The sequence below is a fragment of the Oreochromis aureus genome, linkage group 22 (genome assembly GCF_013358895.1).
Source record: "Oreochromis aureus strain Israel breed Guangdong linkage group 22, ZZ_aureus, whole genome shotgun sequence".
Lineage (NCBI taxonomy): Eukaryota > Metazoa > Chordata > Actinopteri > Cichliformes > Cichlidae > Oreochromis > Oreochromis aureus.
In genome coordinates, this window is record NC_052962.1 from 15,774,471 (window position 1) to 15,787,837 (window position 13,367).

The 13,367-nt window shown below is 41.0% G+C and overlaps 1 protein-coding gene across 2 annotated transcripts; it reads left to right on the forward strand.

Moving 5' to 3' along the window:
- The first annotated feature begins 3,832 nt into the window (after positions 1 to 3,832).
- On the forward strand, positions 3,833 to 11,117 carry gpnmb (glycoprotein (transmembrane) nmb). Of its 2 annotated transcripts, none has more exons than XM_031756074.2 (12): positions 3,833 to 4,093; positions 5,376 to 5,531; positions 5,629 to 5,790; positions 6,579 to 6,752; positions 6,850 to 7,011; positions 7,126 to 7,434; positions 8,445 to 8,504; positions 8,644 to 8,841; positions 9,297 to 9,402; positions 9,656 to 9,876; positions 10,011 to 10,101; positions 10,382 to 11,117. In XM_031756074.2, the coding sequence occupies exons 1-12, from the start codon at positions 4,024 to 4,026 to the stop codon at positions 10,527 to 10,529; spliced, it is 1,857 nt and encodes a 618-aa protein (XP_031611934.2). In that variant the 5' UTR covers positions 3,833 to 4,023; the 3' UTR covers positions 10,530 to 11,117. The 2 variants fall into 2 exon arrangements, with proteins under 2 accessions (XP_031611934.2, XP_031611935.2); XM_031756075.2 differs by having other exon boundaries at positions 3,834 to 4,093; positions 5,629 to 5,769.
- Positions 11,118 to 13,367: the final 2,250 nt, after the last annotated feature.

Below are 13,367 nucleotides of genomic sequence, written 5' to 3' on the forward strand. Positions count from 1 at the left end.
AAAATACAATGTTTAAAGTTTAGGAAGTCTACTTGGCTCAGAAGCCGTATTAGTATTGTCATCTTGTCATCTTATTATTCCTGAAACGCCTTGTGGGGAATCCTAAAATACTCTAAATTAAGTGGTAAAAGCCATAGTTAGCGATTTCAAAACACATTTTTACTAGCTGGTACGCTCAGTTATAAATAAGTCCGCACTGCAGTGGAAAGACACAATGTTTTTACATTTCCTCCCGTCTGTGTGTGAGAGTCTGCTTGTAGCAGGCGTCTCCCTCCGGGCGTCACACATCAAAGACGCTTCCTCCGGCCAGCTGGCTTCGGGCCTCCGGGTCCCATGACCGTCTGTTGGTGCCGGGAAGCGTGGCGTTCACGGCTTCGATCTCCTTGGTTCTCTGTGGAGATCTTGGCAGCCAGTCTTAAAGAAAGTAAAGACCGAAGGACTTGGGTCCGCGTGTTTATTTTACTGTTTTCTTTTTCGACAAGTGGAAATGTGCATGTGTGTTGTCATAAACTTGTTTTTGGTATTCTGTGAATGGAATTTCCCACACCACAAAACTGAACTGCTGAAGAAAAAGAAAAACACTCGGAGCATGCCCATATATCATGTGAAGGTTTGAGTGGAAAATTGGCAAAAACTAAAGACTAATAATTTCCTAATACATTATGACGAAGGCATTAGAAGGTCAGACTGTGCACATCACAAACCCTTCTGCGTCTTCTGCGCCATGGCAGCTTCTCTCGTTCTGTGGCTAACATCTGCGAGAAAGACCTCCATACAAGCTGGCAGGAAAGCCTGAGGAGCTTTTAGAGCTTAGGTCGGCTGCACTGCGAGACCAGTTCACTGTCCTGGTGGCAGTGGCTCTCTTAAAGCTCCATTGCAGGCTTAATTAGTGTGTTATAGACCACACAAAGACACCTCCCCTCCCCTGGATAACAAGGCATTGTGCCTTCTGATAATTATGATTATAGTTTACAGAACAGGGACAGGGCACCTGGAGAGACAGGCTGACAAGTTGAAAGGCCAAAAGGGGGGGGGGGGAGAAATAGAAGATGAGAAAGAGCGGTGACCGGGTCCCGACTCCAGTGTTCTGGTGGGAATGTGTTTACGCGCCTCAGGGTTGGAAAAGAAAGAATGTCTCTGTGTAGCTCCAGCTCTGCGCAGTGAACAGTCTCATATGTTCCACTGTGCGGCCAAAACACACGCCGAATTAAAGTTTCCACCGCCAGCACGTTTTCAGACAAGCGCGCAAACACCAAAGGATCACACGCACACGCGCGAGCGCGCACAGACACATTGAAGATCCTGTCCACATTCCCAGGAATGTTTCTGCATTCCTCCATCCAGTCCACCAGCTAGAAGCCAGAGCTGTAAATGAGACGGCACGACAGTGAGAGAGAAAGAGGAAGGGAGGGGGGAGAATAAAGGGACTGCTGGCTGCACAGTTGGCTTGTTTTTCAATCATATTTCTGTCTTTTACAACCTGGAGCACTTTTTATTCTCTGGGCTGCATAGAAGACAAGCAGACAGAGACATATTTTTGTGCCGGCTGGACAAATAATACACATTTGGGTTACTTTTAAAAGTCGAACCGTCGATAATTAACGTGTTCCAGCTTTACCATCTTCTGTAAATAAGCTGAATTTGTCGGGGATTTGAACTTAAGGCCAATAAAAACATTTCAAAATTTCACTAAAATTGATTTGTTTATAGCAAAGGACTTGAATGAATGTAGAAACTAATCAGGATGTTAATTAACAATGAAAACAACTTATGCAGAATCAGAATAAACACTTAATTTTCAGTGTTCAGTAACGTTTTACTGAACTCTGGAAATGATCAAGAGTTGATCTGATTCGAGAGGAATGGGGTTTAGTAACAGGCTGCATGAGAAGCTGCGGAGGGGTGCTTCCCTCTACTGGAGAAAGTCGGTATTGCAGGTAATGGATGTTTCCCCTACTTCAATGGGTGGTTGATTAAAAAAGAAGAAGAAGAATCTAAGGATCCGCACTGTAGTGTCATTTTAAGAAAAGTCGTGTTAAATGTGCTTCTCTGTGAGAATTTTAACACAAGTGTAAAAAAAAAAAAAAAAAAAGCACAAATATTAATTTCAGGATTTCAAAACAAAGCATGTTGGATCAAAGAAATATAACATGTTACGTGCCGTTTTTAAACATCTGCTCTAAGAATGTTTTCTTCAACAGCTTCCGTCAGATCTCGTGGTCTTGATCAGTGGTCATCAGTGTTTCATTTATCAATGCAGCTTTTCCAAGGCTGTCTGGTGGCTTTATTCTGACATGTGACAGCAATTAACCGCCACGATGACTTTCTTCCTCTTTTATTTATTCAAATTAATTAATTAATTAATTAAAACACAGATTTCCCTGGAATGCCAACAGATTCTGTCACACCTGAAGCTCGATATCTAAAAAATGCAAAGCAGGTCTCAGAGCTTTAAAGGAGGGCACTATTGGAGCTCTCCCAACATCTGAACCGATTAAAATTCGCAAAATTGCAGGCGACCACACCAGCCCGGGGGGGGCGGGTATCAGAATCAGCATCCCGAATTGGAGCTATTTTTAGATCTAAGTTTTTTGTTTCTATTTATTTGTTTGTTTATTGTATTTTTTTTAAACCGTAATTATTTAGAAACCTTGTCTGCTGACATTGCTTTGCTTTTCTATGCTTGAAATCACACGACCCAGCAAGGACACACAATTTATTCAAGCTCATTCTCTTTTGTTTCTCCTTTTATTTATTTAAATGGAGACAAATAAGTGCTTTATTTTCAGTATTTTGTCCATTAGTATCATTGCTAGAAATATTCCGCGTGAGCTGTTTGTTCGTTCAGACTCTGCTGACTTTTGAACCCAGTTTTAAGAAATCTGTTTGCACGCGAGGATCCCTTTGTAACCCTTTTCCAAACTTTCTTGTGACAGCAGCTGCAGGAGCAGACCTGCCGTGAACAGTGACTTTCATCACATGGTGGATGGTGTCGAAAGCGAACACGACGCAGAAGGAGCATTACGCTTCCCTTCTGCTTTTTTAGGGTTCATCTGTGGCGCAACCTCCATGCGCAGAGTGAGGTGTCTCCGCATGATTCAGATTCACCGTGTCAAATAATTCAGTCATGTGTGCACAGCTCTCACTCGGGGACTTTATCTGTTATCGGACTTCCGTGGCAGAACTTAAGGAAAATATAATATTATAAGAAGATATCCAGGCTGCCTAATGTAATTACATAGTTACATGATCCGACTAAATCAGGCACGAGCTCAACCCATGTTTCAACCCTTTATGTAACAATTTTAAGCTTAGCCACTCATCTTCTGCTCATCATTGTTAAAAATACGTAATTCTTAAAATTATGACGCCCCTCCGCCCCCCCACACACAAAACCCTCTTTTTATATATTTAAGAAAAACATTGTTATTTGATCACAATTTAATTATTTAATGAAATTAATAAAACTTCTCAAATTTGAGAACAAAGAAGGGACAAAAAACGAGATAATTAAAACATATTTATTGTGGACAATGTGCTGCCATGTTAATTAACAATTAAAAAATCGACTACATAAAAAAAAATTAAAAAAACAGAAATGATAAACTGGAAAAAATAAAATAAAATAAACAGCTTAACACGAAAGGGAATCACACTGTTCTAAAAAACGCAAGAGTATGAAAGGTTGAGCAGATTAAAAGTCACTGAACTTTTTGTCAAATGGGAGAGAAAGAAGAGGATGAGCATGCGCACGGTGCAGTCCGCGCGCGTCTCGTCTCTCATGAGTTTCCTGAGTCCGAGGGACTAATGAGTGATGAGATGCGTCTCGTTAGGAAACATCACATGTTTGTGCGCTCAGCGGAGCCACTTTAAATTAGTGGACAGCGGGACAAACGGAGGGGAAGTACTGGGAAATCCGGACGAGGAGAAAGAGGGACAAGCTGTGTCGGCGCACAGAGACACTATTCGTGGGTGCTCAAAGCTCCAGAGACGACTGGTTTTACCCCCCACGGACGCGTGAAAATGAAAGCCTGGCAGTGTGTTTCCCTCCTGGCTTGTGCCTGCTTTCTTTATCAAGCTGATGGACGCAAAAGTAAGTGGCGCTACTTTGGAATAGTTTGAAGTGAAAGAGTTGTGGCTGTGGTTTAAAAACGTGGGTTTATTGATTTCAGATTTTTAATTTAATGTCTTTACGTGAATTGAAACTGTCGCCTTCAAATCACGCGATTATTATAATACAAGTTCTGTCTAAAAGATATTTTGTTGTATTTTGTTGGTGATAAAAAAAAGAATAATTTTGGTGTTTGATGTTTATCTCCTAGGGTTGTTTGTTTATTCATTTATTTATTTAACTCGTCCTGCCATCAGCTCTCTACAGTCAGAGTCCCATGAGACTGATTAAGGCGTGTGCTCCGTTCAGACTGCTACTCACTCCACAAACAGACAATTCTCCACATCCAGAAAAAACGGAGAAATCGTAGCTTTCTCTAATTTGTTATCATAACCAGATGGAATCCCGTAAAAAGAAGCCTCCTGCAGTTTTAACAATCTTTTTCCTCCGGTATCATCAATAAAAGCAAATGTGACATTAATTTCTAATAAATGCAAATTTAAAATCACCTTTTTTCCCCTCTCTTTTTTTCACGCCATGCGCTCTTTTGGCTGAATAAATTTCTGTTTGCGTACAGATGTTCCAGATGTTTGGATCGTTTTTTTCTTCGCCTTTAACCAGATTACACCGATTGAATTTGTTTTTGCGCTGAAAAATATGTCACTCAGTCTAAATGACGAGAAAGCAGAAAACAAGGGCGTGGAGATCCGAATAAAAAAAAACTATATAAGAATGTGAAGATGAAAGATCAAAAACTAGGTCATCTTACTAAAAATGTATAAATCCAGAGACAGATATTTTTTTAATATCTTTTATGTATAACAATAAACATTTTATTTATGCCTAACGTTCCAAACACGTTCCTCCTTTTTTATGAAATTGTGGCTTTTAATCTCCAGAGTTAAATGTAGTCTGTTGTACAGCCCTCATTTCATCATTTCAGTCAATGGGAGCTTTTAGTAAAATATTTTTACTAAAGGTGGAAACCAGGTGCTGGAAGCAGATTTTTCCATGTCAAGAAATAAACATGATTTTGGTCATTATGCAGGATTTGGGGGCTACACTGTTACTTAACATTTAATTACATTTTAAAGGAACCTAATGAAATCCAAGTAGGTTTCTCTTTTCACAAGTAAGGAAAGAAACATCTAACCTCTAAATGGATTCAAGTAAATGACAGAAGCTCTTTAGTGAGGGACTCACGTCAAACCAAAATACATTTTAAGGTTCCCTGTCCTTGTCTCTCTGCTTTATCTCTTCCCAGCATACAGGGATGTATTCCCACACAAGCACTCATTATCAGGGAAGTTTCCATTTCCAATCCCACCGATCCCTGGCTGGGATCCCGACACCAACCCATGGGATGATTACATCTACCCACCACTAAACATAAAGTTAAATGATTTTATGCACCACAGAGGTGGGTAATTTGTTTTCTGGGTGTGTTTTTTTTTCACCTTTGAAACATTTGCTTAGGTATTTCGGGTCATTCACCTGGAAAGTCCACCTCTCTGCAGGTAAACCCAAAGTCCATTTGACCAGTGACAGTCCAGCTCTGAATGGCTCTTGTGTCACCTTCACTGCAAAGCTGGAGTATCCTCCCTGCCAGAAGGAGGATGCCAATGGGAACCTGATCTGGGATGAGCACTGTGAGGATGGTACGGAGCTGGAGGCGTCAGGTGCTGCCAAGAAAGCCAGGCCGGGCCAGGCCATGAACCTCCACACACATAGCATCACACCACCACAAAGCATCATGGGGCCATATACACTGATCAGCCACAACATTATAACCACTGACAGATGAAGTGAAAAGACTGATCACGAGCAGTAAACCAAATGGTCTGTACTTGATGGGTCAGAGCAGTTTTATCCACATGAGAGACACCAGCACAGTTGGCAGGTGGTTTAAATGTTGTGGTTGATTTATGTAAGCCCACCAAAGAGCAAATTAAATTGTACACTATTGCAAAAAGATGGCAATAAAGATGATGCACTAGCATGCTTAACTCTTTTCCCCTTGGACGCCCAGTAGGAGTAACCCTGGAAGCTCTTTTGTGAGCTGTGTAGTTTCTGTCATATTTCAGGTTGTCTCTGCCTATACAGCTTATTAGGACTAGTCTTGAAAAAATCTGGAACATAATCTGATGGTCATCAAACCACATGTTTATCGATACATATTGAGATGTCAAAACACGTCATTATGAGGGAAAGAGTTAAAGCAGGCTCGCTCTTAAGAAAAAAACCAGAACAAGCTGCTGATAAACACTAAAATAGTCAAATTGCAGCTCAATGGACCTGGCTATTCATTGTCTTTATTTATCATAGTATAGTTATCTTAGCATTTGTAGCTACCAGCTGTTCCATTAAGAGCATGTGTAGTCGCTGAACAGATTTATCATGGAAAATCAGTTCATCTTTATTTTTAAAAAATTAAAGCTTTTCCATCACTTTATTTTCTGTCTAACAGCCAATGGGCAGGTTCGCTCTGGCTACGTGTACAACTGGACTTCCTGGTTGGATGATTATGGCTTTGGAAAGTGTATAGACAAGGCAAAATGCAACGTGTTCCCAGACGGGAGACCCTTCCCTCAGAGCAATGACTGGAGACGAAAGAGCTACGTCTATGTTTGGCACACAATGGGTGAGATACAAGTTTACAAGTATGCATGTACACAGGATACAAAAGGAAAAAGAAGAACATCTAAACCAACTCAGTTTGTCTCTTCTTTTTGTCCCAGGCCAGTACTATGAGACGTGTGACGGCTCTTCCTCCAGTGTGACCATCAATACCACCAACATCCCTCTGGGGGCAGAGGTCATGGAAGTCATGGTCTACAGGAAACGCGAGCGCAGGAAGTACAGCCCCCTCTCTACCGACAACACCGTCTTCTTTGTCACAGGTGGGAACAACAAATATTCTGCTTGTACAGTTTCATCTGTCTACATTTTTCAGCCAAACAGAGATACAAACAGGCAGAAACCTAGTACATCATTATTCTTACGCACTCCCTTAGATAAGATTCCAGTGGCAGTCGACATCTCTCAGAAGGGTGCAGTCAACCAATCTGAGAATATCTTCATCCGTGGTGTGGATGTGGTTTTCAAAGTCCACCTCCATGACCCCAGCGGCTACCTGAAAACTGCTGCCTCCATTGACTACATCTGGGATTTTCGAGACGGCAATCAGCTGGTAACGCATCGCAACGTGACCACGCACGCCTACAGTAAGCTGGGGACCATGACTGTGAAGCTGGTGGTCGAGGCAGCGTTTCCAGTTGAATGTCCACCTCCTGCCAACACCCCGACCTCGACCACATCCACAGGTTCTGTCACAAGCAGTCACAAAGATATAGACATGACAAAACAAGCGAAGTATTATCTGAAGACTTGTTAAATTTTTATACAAACCTTATAACCAGATGGACATAGCCAGCACACTGTCATCTGTCACCATCTTGGTGTTTTGAAACCAGAGGGGTAGCTCTGACTGAGAACCTGAGGATACTGCACACTTATATAACAGACAAGTCTTTGTCATCATCATCTCTTTGCTTTGCCATCATTTTCTCTGCAATTGGGGAAAAAGAGGAGAAAATGTATCATATTGATTAAGATGTTAAACAAGCAATTGAGACCATAAACTAATGAGGAACGTTTTCACTGAAGTCATCAATAAAATGAAAATTGGGTCATTTTCTCAAAGGCGTCTATACAATTAGATATCTTCTTGCAACCAAGAGGAGCTGCCCCCTGCTGGCCATTAGAAAAACTGCGTCTCTGCTTTGGATTAACTTTTCAGACCTTGAGACTATGGCTTATTTTATATACAGTCTATTCTTAGACCATATCTGCATGTCTTTCAGTCTTTTTTAATTAATATAATGGGAATGCCAAAATAGAAACTTTAAAAAGGGAAATGTGAGCCACACAAAATAAGTTATCTCTCTTCACTCTGGGGATATGAAGCAACTGCCACTTAAACAGTTATGTTATAAAGAATGTAAAAACAAAAAATACATGTAAAACTTTAAAAGACAGAATCATTATCTGCAAATGCCTATAGTTTCTTAGGAGCTTAAAAAGAAGGTGACTGCACTTCTTTAACTTTCACCTCTCATCCAAGAGGCTTCTTCAGATCTAAAACCAAAGATGGAGAGTCTTGGGTATTTATACATCTTCAAGTAACTTTAAAAAAGTTTTTTAAAGCTCGAAGGACTACCATGACGTCACTGAGAACCTACACAGACAAGTATCCGTTTAAAAAAAATAACAACAAAAAGACGGGGAATCATTGCTAATGGAAAAACATGTGTCTCCTGTGTCTTTTCCTCAGAGGCTCCTACAACTCCACTTGTTACTCACGCAATTACAGCCAAGATGGAGACCACACAGGGTGAGGCTTTTACAGCTAAATGTGTATTATGATTGTGATTATGTAGGAATATCGAATGCAGAGGCTGAATCATATCATGTGAGGAAGTTAAAATACCAGCGTGCATCACTATGCAGAGTCCATTTGCTTCATATTACAGTGCCGCCCAGCACCAGCCTGCCCTCGACCACCTCCTCTTTCGTTTCCACGGGTCTCCCCACCACAGAGCCCCTCCCTTCCACTGTTGCCCCAGAATCCGACCCCACCACCCCGCTGTGGCTCCGCACCAGGCGTCGCAACAGCAACCAGTGTTTCCGCTACGCCTACGGGACCTTCACAGGCAATATCACTATCGTTGGTAGGTGGGAGTGTGCGGGATCCTTCATGTTATGTTGTATACCACTGAGTCTTTTTCATGAGCCATTGTACAGAAGCCATGGTGCAGCAGTTTAAAAAACTAAAGTGGATATGATTTTAAAAGTTTTCCAACAAAAACCATTTTGTCACATTTATCACAGTAACATACAGGAAACCAGCCCACATTTCATCCCAGAATTGCTTCTTTCATCACGAACTATGGACTTAGGGATGGGACTCGTACTTGTGTGGAGTAACCACCCCGACAATGAAAAGGAAACACTCTTCCATTTAAACTGCATTAAATCCTGATTGTTACGGTCCAGTTTCTCTCTACAAACTTGTATTCAAGCAACCCTGTGCTATGATTCTTTGACTGGTTCCTTCATCATATTATTATTTAGGGGGAAGAGGATTACACATCCAAAACCCACAAAATTAATCTGTTCCCCACAGAGTCCAAGCACCCACTGAATACCCTGCCAAGCAGTCGGATTTTGGAAGTGTCAGCCCACAGAGTGACCAACACTGACATCAACTTCCTGGTGAAATGTCTGGGCAGGTATGCATTTATTTACTTTGTTTAAATTTATGTAAAAAAAAATACTGTAGATATTTTTTAAACATTCAAAGAGGAAATCACAGTAACCTTTGGAGTTTATCATCAACTTTATTTTTGATGAGTAAATCATCTTCTCCCTGCACATCCAATTTAGTCACTTAGGTACAATGGCACTCCCCATCCCCCAAAAAACCTATACATTTTAGATAAAGAAACAGGTTTATTTGATATATCCTTCATCCCTTATCCGCAGCATCCCCACTTCAGCCTGTACCATCGTGTCAGACCCTAGCTGCACTCAGGTACGCAACATCATGTGCAACAATGTGCCGCCGCTCTCGGAGTGCAAAGTGCATCTGAGGCGAAGATTTCTGGAACCGGGCACCTACTGTGTGAACATCACTTTGGAGAACTCCAGCAGCTTGGCCCTCACCAGCACCACCATCACCATAAACAAGTCCCAGGACACACCTGGTTAGCTACACAAACACATACAACAGGATATTTTTGTATGTGTGTTCTTGAAATCAGCCTTGTAGAAACTTGTCTGGTGTGTTGTAGTTTTGGGTCTGTTTTACACTCTCTTCACTGCCCTTTGTACCCATCAGTGTCCACAACCTCTCACACTGCCGAAGTCGTTCTCTCCTCAAGCGCTGTTCTGGGGGCCATTTTTGCATTCATTGCCTATGTGGTCTACAAGTGAGTAGTCTTCAGATGCAGCAGCATTCCTTCAGTAAATGTGTGAAGACCCGAATATATGATGCAGAAAGATTTTAATGCACAACTTTGGCTTTTACTGCCACATTAAAAAGCATTTACACATGCACACAAAGCCACTTTGATTCTCACTGAACTTTAAGTTGATTACTACCCTGCTCGTAAAACACCTCGTATTCTTTTTCCAACTCTTGCCGCTCACATCCAGTTAGAGAGTCATTACCCTCCCGTCATATTTTTATGTCCTGCATCTTTCTTCCAGGCGTTACAAGGTGTACCGGCCCATTCGCAGGTCACTGGTGGAGGATGCCCATGCTGGGGTTGGAGGTCACATGATTCGCCTGAAGGAGGCACTCTTCCCCTCCAGTGAGGAGAGCCGTCACCTTCTGACTGAGAGACACCCCCTGTAGGCTTTGTTGAGCTGCATCATCACTTAAAATAAAATAAAAAAAAAACAAAAAAACAAAAAAAAAAACAACACCTAAAGCATGTGATTGTCAGATATGAATCTAATCAAAAGTTTAATCATTAAAGTGCAAAAAAATAGCAGGAATACCATATTTGTAAAAGAAACTAATATTTTGCTTGTTTTAATTGTTTGATGGTGCTCCAGAAAACGGCTAATGCTACAGCAGCTGCTGATTGGTGTGATGATTTTCTACTGAAGAGGCTGTTGAATGTGTGATTGAGGCACTCATTTTGATTGCAACATAGGGTGTAGTAGCTGCTATAAAATGAATTAGGCTCAAGCAATGGCTGTTTTTGATGAAAAATGCTTTTGTACCATTTGTCATGGATTGCTTTAGAAAACTGTATATTAATGTACGGGTAAAAATCCTACTAGTAGTGATACATGCATGCTTTTCCTCAAATAAGTTAAAATGGAATTTCTTTAACGCCAAGATTTAAACATAGCCATCATAGCCATAATCAAGGAATTCAGAGGATGAAAGGCTAATAAATAAGTCTGTCACTAAATAAAGGCTGTGAACTAACCACTTCTGTTTTGAAGACACTGGAATCTGTCTTTGTATAGAGCTGGGGAAAAAACTGAATTTAACTGGGTTTTTTGGGGTGGGGGGTTAGATGAACTGATTTTTGGTGTGATTTTGAATCACAAAGGAGTGATGATTGTGTCCGCTGACAGTCATGTCATTTTGTTCTCAGCAAATCAGAGTCTGTGTCAGTAACTAAAGTTATTTTAGTGTTCTCTTAATTTGTTGTGCAGTAACATTTTTTTTTTTTTTTTAAATCTAGACTGTTTCCACACAATCACATTAACTGCAGAAAATTCATGGTTTAGTGAAAAACTAGATTTTAACCATTAGCACTATAGTTTGGGGCTTTTAAAACAAGCAATGAAGTCACCACTTTCCTGTAACCCAACAATCCTGTATATTATTGTGATCAAAACAAACACTGCAAATCAAATGCAATCAAGTCACACGACGCCGATTTCAAAGCAGGTAGTTCACACAACACACTTAATGCTTTTACTGTACAGTACAATAAACTGCACAGAGGCAAATTGTTAAATTTAAAGTTTTTAATACTGTTAAACATTTTTTAGTCCTTTTGCAAAGTTTACCAAGTGACTTTAAATATTTCTCTAATGCAGCACTATCTAACGTATGTTGCTTTGGAATTTTGGGCATCGTCAACTCAATACATGTGGAACTTGTATCGAGTTCATACACGACTTCATTCGTGTGGAAAATGTTTTCACAGGACTCTCTGCATCCCTGTGAAAAGTACACCCTGTGATTCAGGTGCCGACTGGGCCATTGCAACATGTTCTCTTTAACGAGTCTGTTCTAGATTTTGTGCCATCCATGGCATCATTGTCCTGTTGCATGACTTAACTCACATTTCACTTTAGGATACTTCGGTATACAGAGGAATTCATGATCAACACTTCACTTCAAAGTGCCCAGGTCCTGTGGCTGCAAAGTTAGCCCAAATCGTTACCCCTCTGCCACAGACCTGGACAGTTGGCATGAGCCTGTGTGAATACACCGTTTGGTTTCTGCTAAATGTAGCGCTGCGTATTATGTCTAAACATTGTTTCAGAGGCAACTTTACAAACCTAAGCCATGGGGTAATGCTCTTAGAGACTCCTGGGAACCCTTCCAAACAAATCATAGTTGATCAGTGCGTCTCCAATTTTGCTGAGGCCTCGAGAGTATAGGACATGGCTCCAATTCTGGAGGCCTGTGGGCATTACGTGCTCTGACCTTGGGGTGAATTTGCCCGGACCTCACTCCTGAGAAAATTGTGGCATTGTGTTATCACACACCTGAATAGCACACTGCCAAGACATCTGCTTTTATAGAGGTGCTCACATTGTGATGATCACCTAATCAAGTTGGTCAAAAACAAGATTGTCCTGAGGTTTCAGCAAAGACCACCAATGTTCGGTTTTCCTTTTCTTACAAGCAACTTCCCACAGCTTCTTTTAGTGTTTTTCATAGAACAGAACAGGTGAGTCTGTTTTTCTCTTTAACCTATTGTGATAAATAAAGACAATGTTTGACAGGGTCAGTCAACCCGATTATAAAGGCCATTTGTCACATATCCAGTTTAACCAAGGACCTAACATCCTCAGGATCTGCTCCGTCATGGAAACCCAGACCATGAGCAGGTCTGAAAAACTCCAGCTACAGAGTCAGCAGAGGCTAACTTTTACACACCATGCACCTCAGGACTTTTCTAGTTGGGGTTCCCAAACACTTTGTAATAGCATACTTGACTGCAGAAGTTAAAGCATCCCATTTATCTTAGAAGAAAATGCATTTGTGTCAAATGTTTTTCTCCATTTTTCTTCTTTATTTAGAGGCATTTGACAAGTGGAGCTGTGTGTGAGGGGGAGGTGAAGGGGCACAAGCATTGTTGCAGAGGTGAAGAGAGAATATCAAGCTGAAGTTTGATCACTTTTACAAAAATTCAGGCCCGGTCCCTCGTCTGTCCCATACCAAGGAGGATGTTCCACGTTACACAGCCAAGAAATGCTAACAGAACAAAACAGCTACCGAATCAGTGAGTGTAGCATCTGAGAAAGACAAAAGGGGAAGAAAAGAAAAGAAAAAAAAAAAAATACAGGACTTATCCATTTTGAAGTCTTACAAATCAGAAACAATAGGCAGGCCCTTTATCAAAAGAGGAAAAAAAAAAAAAAAAAAAAAAAATCTGTATTGTCTTGTTTTAGCTACTGAATGCAAAAAGAAAACTTCAAGCAGAAGTTCACATGG